The sequence below is a fragment of the Myotis yumanensis genome, unplaced genomic scaffold (assembly GCF_028538775.1).
Source record: "Myotis yumanensis isolate MYYU_CA2020_CCGP unplaced genomic scaffold, mMyoYum1.0.hap1 SCAF_12, whole genome shotgun sequence".
NCBI lineage: Eukaryota > Metazoa > Chordata > Mammalia > Chiroptera > Vespertilionidae > Myotis > Myotis yumanensis.
The window spans coordinates 48,080,119-48,092,276 of record NW_027223763.1 but is presented as its reverse complement, the minus strand read 5'-3'; the positions used below and the strand labels follow the sequence as shown (position 1 = coordinate 48,092,276).

General features: G+C 43.5%; 1 protein-coding gene across 4 annotated transcripts in view; it reads left to right on the top strand.

The window, feature by feature from the left end:
• Nucleotides 1–2,105: 2,105 nt before the first annotated feature.
• AK3 (adenylate kinase 3) overlaps nucleotides 2,106–12,158 on the top strand; it is a 38,970-nt gene continuing 28,917 nt past the window's right edge. Inside the window, exons 1-2 of one of the 4 annotated variants that reach the window (XM_070431597.1) lie at nucleotides 2,106–2,171; nucleotides 11,883–12,002. In XM_070431597.1, coding sequence (XP_070287698.1) covers nucleotides 11,942–12,002 — 61 coding nt within the window. In that variant the 5' untranslated portion in view covers nucleotides 2,106–2,171; nucleotides 11,883–11,941. Of the gene's footprint in view, nucleotides 2,172–2,848; nucleotides 3,113–11,882; nucleotides 12,003–12,158 lie in introns of those variants that run through there. The other 3 variants (XM_070431596.1, XM_070431595.1, XM_070431594.1) reach the window with 3 other exon arrangements.

The window sequence follows — 12,158 nt, the reverse complement described above, 5'->3', positions numbered from 1 at the left end:
ACTTGCTTCTCCTGCCCCACTCTTTCAGTGTTTCCTCCTTATCCCCTAAATGTTGGAGAACCTTAGAAGTCAGATTTCACACCTGTCTCATTTAAACTCACTCAAGTGAGTTTATACAATCCTATAAATGTAAATATCCCAACAACTCCCAAATTTTATATCTCCAGCCGGGGCCTCTACTATGTACTCAAAATGTGTTCATCTAACTGCTTCCCTATCAACTCCCTCTGATGCCCCAAAGGTATCTCCATCGTAACTTACTCCTAAACAACTCTGATATTCTTCCCCAAACCTGTTTCTCCTGTAGTCTTCCCAATCTTAGTCAATGACAATTCTGTTCTAGTAGCTCAGGGAAACATTCTTTCTCTACCCTCTAATCCACCTTCCCCTGGGTTCACTCATGTGGCCACAATGGCAGCTCAGCTCGACTGGCTGGAGTGACTCAGACAGCTGGGCTGCTCTCTACAAGGTCTATCTCAGGCTTCTTCAGATCCTGGCTTCTTCATGATTCCTGGAGGGCAAGTTCCAACATACAAGCGCTTCTTACATCTCTTCTTGACTCACACTTTCTAATGTATTCATTTGAATTCAGTGTCTTTACCATTGGAGGAAGTTAAATACTGAAGAACCAGCCCTTGCACATACCTATGTATGGTGAAATGACTGTGCTGGGCAGAGTTGCCACGAGATTTCCCACAGTATGGCAGTTACTTACTCGTTCGCAATCAACAAACTTTAGCCAAGCTTCAGTTAGTTGGCATTTTGTGAGGCCTGTTGACGTGACCACAGCACTGGGCTTTTCCTCCCCAGTGACAGGATGATTCCTCAGCTATTTTCGTCTGTGTCAACATTCCTTTCCAACCCAAATTTCCTCAGGATTTGCTTTCAGGTCTCTTTTTGTAGCTAAAGCCACAAATGTTCCCAGCTTTGGAGATTAGAAGTACTGTCCCTATTCCTTTAGGTTTTCCCAGTGTTTTGCAACTTGTACTTTTCCAGACCTTTTCATTCTTTGATTGGTTCTGTTTCTTAAATTTTCTAATCCTTTCACTCAAGTTCTCTTTCTTAATCCCTTTCTTTGCTATCCTTGGATTCTTTTGATGTCCTTTTTCTAACTATGCGAACTGAATGTTTAATTCATTTATTTTCGTTCTTTCTTTCTAGGTAATGAATATGTATGAGCTATTAAATTTCTTTCTAAGTACTGCACTGTCTACCTATTAAATCCATTCACCCAGCTCAGATTCACCAGGGAGCAATCTTTCCTTTTACCATTCCTCTCTGAAATAATTTCTGTCTTTGAAAGTAGCACTCTTGGGCTACTCATTCGGCAGCCTCTGTGGAGTACGGCACTGTGTTCTGCCTTAGCATAGTGTCCTGGCACAAATAAGTGATAATAACGATGAATAACCTTTATTGAGCCGTTACCCTGTAGCTGGCATTATACTGTATACACATTTTAACAACTCAACACTAACCTTCCATGGCCTTTTCACAGAGGAAATACGTACTGGACGTTTGTCCTGTGCTTCTATTCCTGAAACATGCCAAACCTTCAGTTTTAGGGCCTTTTCCCCTTACCTGTGTTGCTGTCCTTCCATCTTCTAATTGAGTACTCAGAGCAAATGCCATTTCTTCAACGCCTGGGATGGATCTAAAACAGCCTCCCTCCACACTTTCACACATTTATTTTGTTCGTAGCAGTAACTCATATTCTCTTGCTCATTTATTCTTTTCCTTGTTATAATCTGCTTGCCTCTCCCACTAGGCTTTCAACTCCAAGGAGCAGAAATTTTGTCTCGTGCACCACAACATTTCCAAGGCCCTTAGAACAATATCTGGCACAAAATAATCACTGAATAAATATTTGTGGAATCAATGCATTGCCAAAGGCAAATAACAGACAGGCCCTGAGTGGCAGCCAGTACTTTTAAGCTGTGTTGAGTAAGTGTAGCAGCTACTTTTCAATCTGAAGGTGTGAAAGTGTGACTTCTACGAAAACCACTCCTCAATAGATGTGTGGCTTAAGGCGCCTCCCTCCATTTCAACTGCGTTTCCTTACAGTGAAAGGAGGACGGCCCTTTTCGCCCATTTTCATCTATTTGGGATTCTACACAGAAAAACGAACCGTAAACACCTGGGCGAGCAAGAGAGGAGGAGCAGGTGCTTTTAAGGTAGCTCAGCAGCAAAGGGGGAGAGGGAGGGCAGAGGAGTGGAGCAGAGTGCAGTGTAGGGTAAGGAGCAGGGGAGAGTCCGGTGCCTCCGAGGGCGGAGGGGCACGGGTGGTGGTGAGGCGGACCCGAGGTTGGGAGAAGTGGGCGCAGAGTGGGGAAGGCACGGGGGGCGCGTCTATCCAGCTGGGGTGGGCAGGAAAGCACCTGGCGTGGACCAGAGGAGAGGGGTGGGTAGAAGATGTTGGGGGTGTGGTGGCATCCGGTACCCACCCTGCGCGGAGGGGCGGTTAGAGAAAGGGAGGGGACGCGCAGGGGCTGCCAAGAGCGCCGTCTACCGGGCAGGCCAGGGCGGGGCACTGGCTGGAGGCGAGGGTGGGTCTGAGGAACTTCTGGGGGCGACCAGGGTCGCCAAGGAGGCCTCGAGGGGGCCGAGGCGGCGGAGGACAGCACAGGGGGTGCGGAGGGGCGGCTGGGGAGGACGGACGGAAGTAGGTGGGTGGTGGGGAGGCGCAGGTGGGCGCCGGGCGGCCCCGGGGGCGCGGCTTGGCGGGCGGGGCGGGGCGGGCCGTGGGAAGAGGCGCCCGGGTCGCCGAGGGGCGGGCGCAGCAGCCGGGCCGGGCCCGGCGCGGGAGGGGCACCCCGGTGCCCATCGCCACTTCCGGGAGCGCCTGGGCTGCGGCCGCCGCCTCGCTGTGCTGTCAGCCGCCGGCCGGGCCGCGGAGCCGCGTGAGCGCGCAGCCGGACCCAACCGCCCTGTCCCCGCGCGCGCCGCCCGGCCTCTCCCTGCGCCATGGGGGCGTCCACGCGGCTACTGCGCGCAGTGATCTTGGGGGCGCCGGGCTCCGGCAAGGGCACCGTGTCGTCGCGCATTACCCAACACTTCGAGCTGAAGCACCTCTCCAGCGGGGATCTGCTCCGCGGCAACATCCTTCAAGGCACAGGTGGGAGCCCGGGCGGGAGGGGTGCGGTGCGCTGTGGCCGGTTTGGAATCTGGGGGGGATGCGCGTCCGGGGGATGCGGGTCCAGGGATGCGGGCGCAGCATCTGCTTCCCACTGCTGAGCGACTGACCGCTCCCCGAAGCCTCCGACCTCCGTGGACAGCTGCGGGCGGCTATCGCGGGAGGAACTACGAAGTCAGGACCCGTCAAAGTTCAAAGGAAACCCTTTGGCTTTGAGAGGCACGTCCAGCCCCGGTGGCAGCTGCTCCTAAGAGTCCAGCGAACTGTGGCTTATTCTCCACGTGCCCTTGCGCCTAAAAAGTTTCCCTTCCTTCCTTCCCTTCCTTCTCTCTCCTCTTCTTTCCTTTCTTTTTTCTTTCTTTCCTACTTCTTGGTTAACTCTATGGGATTTTCTGGTTCTGACCTTTGCCCCATAATCTGAAGGCAGAGCACTGTTCTCCCTCATTGCAGTCGCACACTTGGCGTAGATCTTGGATACCCCCAGAGATTTCTTAGGCACAAAAGCTATTCTTGTGAGTGGTTATCTGAAAGATTGTTTTGTTCTCATGCCAAATAAGTTTTTATAACTCAGCACGAAATCCAGTAAAAAAAAAAAAAAACCTGTACACTTGACAATGGGTCGATTTTATGTAAATTATATCTTAAGAAGGCTGTTTTCCAAAAGCCAACATCAGGGTGAAGTGGGGTTCCCCCCCCCCCCAAAGTGCTGATCTTTATTTTCCAAAACAGAACTAATTTTGAAGCTCATTAAAAAATATTACCGCCCTAGCTGGTTTGGCTAAGTGGATAGAGCGTGGGCCTGCGGACTGAAAGGTCCTAGGTTTGATTCCAGTCAAGGGCACATGCCTGAGTGGCGGGCTCCATCCCCAGTGGGGGTGTGCAGCAAGCAGCTAATCAATGATTCTCTCTCATCATTGATGTTTCTATCTCTCTCTCCCTCTTCCTTCCTCTCTGAAATCAATAAAAATATATTTTTAAAAAATTACAGAAGTAATGCCTGCACAAGGTTAAAAAAGGGGGGGGGGTGTTAAGGGAGGAGTTGGGGGGGTGGAGATTGGAAACAGGACGGAAGTACATAAAAGAAAGTAAAGCCCTTTCTTATGACCCACCTCAGTCCCATTCTTCCGAGGGGACCAATATCCTGTGTTTTATTTTAGACATTTTTGTGCAAGCCTTATTTTATGTAAAATGAAATCATACTATATATGTATTCTGCACCAGTGTGTTTTCATTTTATATCTGGATTATCTTTCCACATGACAACATTGACATCTCTTTCATTCTTTCAATTTTTCTGTAAGTATCTATTTGCTGACTCTACTATAATTTATTTAATGGATCCCCTATTGATGAACATGTAGATTATTTCTAAGTGGGGTTTGCTTGTTTCAAAATACTGACATTTAAATGAAGAAAACAACCACCCCAGTGTTTTTAGTTTGTGTCTTGGTGTTCAGTTCAGCTGGTGAATTACTACTTTTATTTTTCTCTTCTTAACATTGATCTTTTTAAAAAAAAGATCATGAAGTATTTTGTAGTTAATTCTACTTCTTCAAAAGTTTAAATTGCTTGGCTCCCTCCCTGAGTGTTCTTGATGCAACATTTTGAAGTAGTTAGGTAACAATAAGCAGTCTCCTGTACTGCACCCAGTTGGAAAGGAGTAAAGAGAATCCTTAAGCAACTCTCTGAAAAATAAGCCAGCACTGACGCATAACTATGTGGTTAAAGAACATCTTCAGTGGAGTTAAGGATATGTTAATTAGTGAAAGCACAAAATGTTAAAAGAAATAAATTTAAAGCGAATAAGTAAACTTCTTTAAAATTCAGAAACAATGTTCGTTGTTTATCCTTAACATTCCTGACACGCCTCCTGTCCTCTTTCATGTCCACAACATGAAAAGAGAGGCTAGAGGGAGGGAGGAGAGGATCACTAGGAAAGATGTTCTCCTTACCTCAGGGATCTGTTTTCTCTGGAGTCTTTTCAGGGAATTCTTTAACAAGGAAAACAAAAAATGGAGTTTAGGGAGGTGTCATGAGATTATTATTATTACAGGTGTTTTGTTTCTCAGCACTAAATATTTGTGAATGGATTGGATATTTCCCAGAAACAAAAGAGATGTTATCATTTATTTTTAAAAATACTGCTTTAGCCTGGCCAGTGTGGCTCAGCCGTTGGGCGTCACCCTATGAACCAGGAGGTCACGGTTCGATTCCTGGTCACGACATATGCCCAGGTGTGGGCTCCATCCCCAGTGGGGGAGTGGGGGTGCTGGAGGCAGCCAATCAATGATTCTCTCTCATCATTGATGTTTCTATCTCTCTCTCCCTCTTCCTTCCTCTCTGAAATCAATTTTTTAAAAAGATTAAAAAAAAATACTGCTTTGCCATGGCTGGTGTCGCTCAGTAGGCTGAATGCCAGGTCCCATGCACTGCGAGGTCGCTGGTTTGATTCTTTAAAGTAGCTCAGCCTTTTAATTTAATAAGCCATCATGTTCATGAAATTAAAGGTTTGTTGTACTAGCTATTTTTCAAATACACTTTGAAATGAAATTTTTATTGGTTTTTAAATTTGAACTTTATTTTTATTTGAGATAATATTTTGTCTATCTAAAATTATCTCATGAATCTCAACTTGGTAAATGCTGCATGGGAAGTGTAATTTAATTGGAACTCAGGAGACCGGGTGTTCACCTTTGCCCCCCAGTGACTGCTGTTTTTTATTGAGCAAGTTCTTTTACCTCTGCTGAACTCAGTTCCCTCATCTTTAAAGGAGACGGCGGACTAATAATGTCCAAGGGTCAAACTCCAGTTTCCTGACTCCAGGTACAGCTCTAAGCTACTCCAGGTTTGCTACCCTCAGCAGGTTGCATTGTGTTTCCAGGACTTATTCACATCTGCTGGGATGATTTTAAACTTCAGCTATAAAATACAGCCATGGGTTATAAAATACTCTCATGAAATGGTGTTTGGAGAGTAAGTTGGTGCCATCCTTCTATGTAGCACTATTTGATGGTACCACAGTTACAGAAATTCCGCACTAGGGAATTTATTTGAAGGACATAAGCAGAGATGCTGCCAAATGTTCATCTACAAGGATGGTCATTGCAGTATTTATTATAGTAAAGAATTGTTAACAACACAAATGTCTGATAACAGGTAAATGTTTAAATTAATAATTGTGCAATCATTTTTTGTTTTCTTGTTAATCCTCACCTGAGGATATTTTTCCATTGATTTTTAGAGAGAGTGTAAGAGAGGGAGGGAGGGGGACAGAGAAAGAAAAAGAGAGAGAGCTGGAAGAGACACATTGATTGGTTGCCTTCACTGGTGATCAAACCTGCAACTCAGGTACACGCCCTTGACTGGGAATTGAACCCTTCGGTGCATAGGCTGACGCTTTAACCACGGAGCCACACCGGCTAGGGCAATAATTTTGCAATTTTGATGAAACTAAATATTTTAAAGATTGTTTAATATGGTCCTACCCGGTGTGGTTCAGTGGATAGAGTGTCGGCCTGCACACTGAAGAGTCCCAGGTTTGATTCCTGTCAAGAGCACATGCCCAGGTTGTGGGCTCATTCCCCAGTGGGGGCCATGAAGGAGGCAGCCGATCAATGATTCTCTCATCATTGATGTTTCTAGCTCTCTCTCCCTCTCCCTTCCTCTCTGAAATCAATAAAAATAAATTTAACAAGAGAGATTGTTTAATGATGTGTGAACATGCTCACAATGAGTGAGGAAAAAAGGTATCTAAGCAATAATTTAGAATATAACACAATTGCAAATACATAAATGCAGCAAAGAAGAGAAGACTATAAGAAAAATCAGCAAAGGTTCATTACAATTGTTTCCAGTGATAAAAATGCAGAGGATTTTAATTTTTAGAACATTTTTTTTTTAATGTATGTATGTATTTATTGATTTCAGAGAGGAAGGGAGAGGGAGAGATAGAAACATCCATGATGAGAGAGAATCATGGATCGGCTGCCTCCTTCACACCCCCCACTGGGGATTGAGCCCGCAACCGGGGCATGTGCCCTGGGCCGGGAATCGAACCCAGGACCCTTCAGTCCAATGGCCGACGCTCTATCCACTGAGCTACACCAGCCAGGGCTAGAACATTTTTATTATCCCCAAAAGAAACCTCATACCTATTAGCAGTGACTCCCATTCCCACCTCACCTCACCCAGTCTGTGCCATTGGCAACACTAATGTACTTTGTGTCTCAGTTTTCTTACTTACTTGAACATTTCATGCACATGGCATCATACAATATGTAGTCTTTCATGTCTGGGATTTTTCACTTACCATGTTTCCCAGGCTCACTGTGTGTAATATGTATTGATACTTAATTCCTTTTTATTGCTGAATAATATTCCATTGAATGGATTTACTACATTTTGTTTATCCTTTGATTTATGGACATCTGGATTGTTTCACCCTTTTCTGTTATTTTGTGGGTGTACTAAAATTTGTTTAAATAGTTTAAAGAGCGTTTTAAAAAGATGAACCTGATGATAAATATCATCTCAAAGAATGTAGGCTTTTGCTAGATTTCTTTTTAAACAAAATAAGTTAGGCCTCTTAAAATCCCATTGCTAGAATCCACAGGAATCAAGGCAGCTCATTTCTCCATCTATCCATCCGTGGATCCATCAAGTACCTAATGTATGCTAGGTGCTGGAGATACAGAGACAAGTATATGTCCCTTCAAGCATGTCAAACTCACAACCCGCCGGCCACGAGTTTGACATGCTTGGGTATGCGCACAATTGGAATGTAGGTGTGGAAGACAAGTGGCCATGTGTGTTAGTCTTCTCAGTTTGCCATAAGAGAATACTATAGATGAGATGGCTTAAGCAACAGAAATGTATTTCCTTATAGTTCTGGAGGTTAGGAGTCCAAGATCAAAGTGCTGACAGGGTTAGTTTCTGGTGTAGCCTTTCTTCATGGCTTGCAAAAGGCTGCCTTCTCACTGTGTCCTCATGTGACTTTTCCTGTGTTGCATTTGTTCTTGGTGTCTCTTCCTCTTCTTATAAAGACATCAGTCAGATTGGATTAAAGCCCCACATTGAGGCTTAATTATCATTTAACCTTAGTTATCTCCTTAAAGGCCCCCTCTAAATACAGCTACATTGGGAGGTAGGGCTTCAACATATGGATTGAGAGGGGCACAATTTGATCGATAATAATACATAAACAGCTCGTTTTCAGCTAGTGTGATGGTGCTCCAATGGAGACAAGTCTGCCACATGGAAGTCCAAAGGAGGAACTTCCTGTTGCCTACAAGGTTGAAGGTTCACACTGAAAGTCCCTTTAGGATGTATCTTGAAGGATGAGAAGAGCTTATCAGGCAGCAGAGAGGAGACAGAGGCATATGCAGAGGCTAGGAGGACCCAGGGTATGTGGAGCTCCTTGCTAGGGGCATGGCTTGTGTGTTTGGTGGACACGGTGGGGAGGGAGGTGGGGGAGAGAGATGATCAAGCCAGACCAGGGCCTTCATACAGTTCTTGAGTTGCATTTCTATCCTGAAGCAGAGTGGGAAGGGGAGGAATATAGAACTGGGATGGGAGCTCTCTCTAGGTGCTTCCCTGAAGGAGAGATTGGGTGATGGTTGGAGGGAGGACCAGTGGTCAAGAGAGGTTTTTATTTTCAATATAATCTAGTGAAATATCCCATGCATGAAGGTATTACAATTGTTTATGTATGGTTAGAAGAATAAAATGAATGCCCATGTACCCCAGGCAGAAAAACAGTACTTTTGGGGCCGCCCACTCTAATTCCACAATGATATCTCCTTCCTCTCCCCAGAGGGAACTGCTGTGTTGACTTGAGTCTTTATTATTTGAGAAAGGTTTGTATAAAAAGCCTTTGACTGGGTGTAAACCTATCAGTTGTCTCATTCTCTGTCATTCTGATAGATTTTTTTTCCTTTTGACATGTTTTTTTATTTTATTTTTCATATATATTTTTATTGATTTCAGAGAGGAAGGGAGAGGGAGTGATAGAAACATCAATGACGAGAGAGAATCATTGATTGGCTGCCTCCTGCATGCCCCCTACTGGGGATGGAGCCCACAACCTAGGCATATGCCCTTGACTGGAATGGAACCTGGGACCTTTTAGCCCACAGGCCGACGCTCTATCCACTGAACCAAACTGTCTAGGGCTCTTTTGACATGTTTTAAAAATGAACTTTTATGTACTTCGCTAAAAGTAATTTTGGCAGGAACTAGGTTAATTCTCTGTAGCCCTTGGCACATGTAAAAAGCAACTGTTATTCACAGGTTGGCCAGGCCCTCTTTTGTTCTTCATAGCTGACCAAACAGATTGTCTATTTATTTTATTTATTTATTTTTCCAAACAAATTCAGATTTGAGGTGTGGTTGGTTTGGATAATGTTATAAGAATGACCAAACTTTAAAAGGAGGTGTAGAATTAAAAATGGCTTTTTATATAATGCCAACACTTACCTCTCAGACTGATGTCTGTATGTTTTAGAATTCCTGATTATTATCCTTAAAATCAAAAGTTGGTTTTAACCTTCCCTATTTTCCTCTAACCTTCCTTTTCTGTTTTTATTTGTGTATACTTTTTGTAGAAAATTAGTTTATTTTGGATAATCAACTTTTAAAGAGAGTGGAAGGGAGGGGGAGAGACACAGAGAGGGAAACACCGATGTGAGAGAGATGTTTGCCTCCTGCACACTCCCCAACCAGGGCCCCAGTGGAGCCTGCAACCAAGGTACGTGCCCTTGACTGGAATCGAACCCAGGACCCTTCAGTCCACAGGCCAACACTCCATCCACTGAGCCAAACCGGGTGGGGCTCAAATTTGTTAATTTTTGAATCCAAAAAGAAATAGTATTTTTATGAGGAGTCTGTTCAGATACAATATTAAATAATAGGAAATCAAGGGAATATATGTAACCAGTTGTTCAAAGAATATGCTCGACAAGATGCCTTGCATTTAATTTTGGGAGGGGGTAAAAATTTAAAATATAATAAACTTGGACTTTGACACAGGGAGTTGAATAATTTTTTTCTTTTAAATAAACTCTAATGGGAGCAGTACAGGCTTTAGATTTTAATAACTATTGTACACAAATGTTTATTGATATAGAGAGTTGTTAGTAATAAATGAAAAACACTATTAGACTATGCATGGGTCTATTTTTTCACAAAACAAAATATTTAGAGGTTTTTATATTATTAGTTTTAACAATAATTATCTCTGAGTAGTGGTGGAATTACGAATGGCTTTTTGTTTTGCTTACCGAGCATTTTTCATCCTTCATTTAAAAAAAAAAAAAAAAAACCTACACGTTATTGATATAATTCACATACAGTAAAGTTAACCCTCTTAAAATATATGGTTCAGTGTTTCATATTACAGAGTTGTGCAATCATCACCACAAGCAATTTTAGAACATTTTTACCACCTTAAAAAGAAAATCTATTCCCATTAGCAGTCATTCTGCATTTTTCTCTAATGCTCCCAGCCCTAGGCAACCACTAATCTTCCTTCTGTTTCATAGATTTGGCTATTGTGACCATTTCATATAAATGGAATGATACAATATGTGTCTTTTGTGTCACTTAGCATGTTTTCAAAGTTCACACACTTTATAACATGTAACAGTACTTCACATCTTTTTATGGCTGAATAATAAAATTTTGTATGGATATACCACATTTTACTTATCCATTCATTGCTTGATGGACATTTGGTTGTTTCCACTTTTTGGCTATTGTGAATAGTGTTGCTATGAACATTCATAGATAAGTTTTGTGTGGACACGTGTTTTTATTTCTCTTGTATATATACCTGGTAGTGGAATTACTAGGTCATAAGGTAACTGTTTAACCTTTTGAAAAACTGCCATACTATTTTCCAAATTGGCTACACCATTTATAATTCTACCAGCAATATATGAGGGTTTCAATTTCTCAACATTCTTGCCAACACTTTTTATTTATCTTTCTGATTATAGCCATTCTAGTGAGTGTGAAGTGATATCTCATTGTGGTTACCATTTGTTATTTCCCTAATGATTAATGATGTTGAGCATTTATTAATGTGCTTATTGGCTATTTATATATCTACTTTTTATATTCATATCCTTTGCCCATTTTTAAAAGTGGGTTCTCCTTTTATTGTTGAGTTGTAAGAATTCTTTTTAAAAAAATATTTTTATTGATTTCGGAGAGGAAGGGCGAGGGAGAGAGATAGAAACATCAATGATGAGAGAGAATCATGGATCAGCTGCCTCCTGCACGCCTCTTACTGGGGATCGAGTCTGCAACCCTGGCATGTGCCCTTGACTGGAATGGAACCCGAGACCCTTCATCTGCAAGCCAGTGCTCTATCCACTGAGCCAAACCGGCTAGGGCAGTGGTCAGCAAACTGCGGCTCGGCAAACCGCGGCTTGCGAGCCAAATGCGGCTCTTTGGCCCCTTCAGTGTGGCTCTTCCACAAAATACCGACTTCTGCGCATGGGCCATGAAGTTTCAATACTGCATGTGGTATTTTGTGGAAGAGCCACACTGAAGGGGCCAAAGAGCCGCATGTGGCTCTCGAGCCGCGGTTTGCCACCACGGGTAGGGTGTAAGAATTCTTTAGATATTCTAAATACAAGTTCTTTATCAGATCCATGGTTTATAAAAACGCTCTTCCATTCAGTGGGTTATCTTTTAACTTTTGTGATCGTATAAGTTGCTGATTTGCTCTCCCCCCCTCATTCTGCTGTAGAAATTGGTGTGTTAGCCAAGACTTTCATTGAACAAGGGAAGCTCATCCCAGATGATATCATGACTCGGCTGGCCTTGCATGAGCTGAAAAACCTCACCCAGTATAACTGGCTCTTGGATGGTAAGTGACATGTCACTAGCGTTTCAGCTGCCCAGAATGAGTGCGGGCAGCAGAACAAGCATTTCCTGGGCTGCAGAGACCTCATGGATGGTGGGCAGAGAGCCCGAGTTCTGCCACTGCTCACCCTGAGGCCTCGGCCTGTCGCCTTCTCTGGGC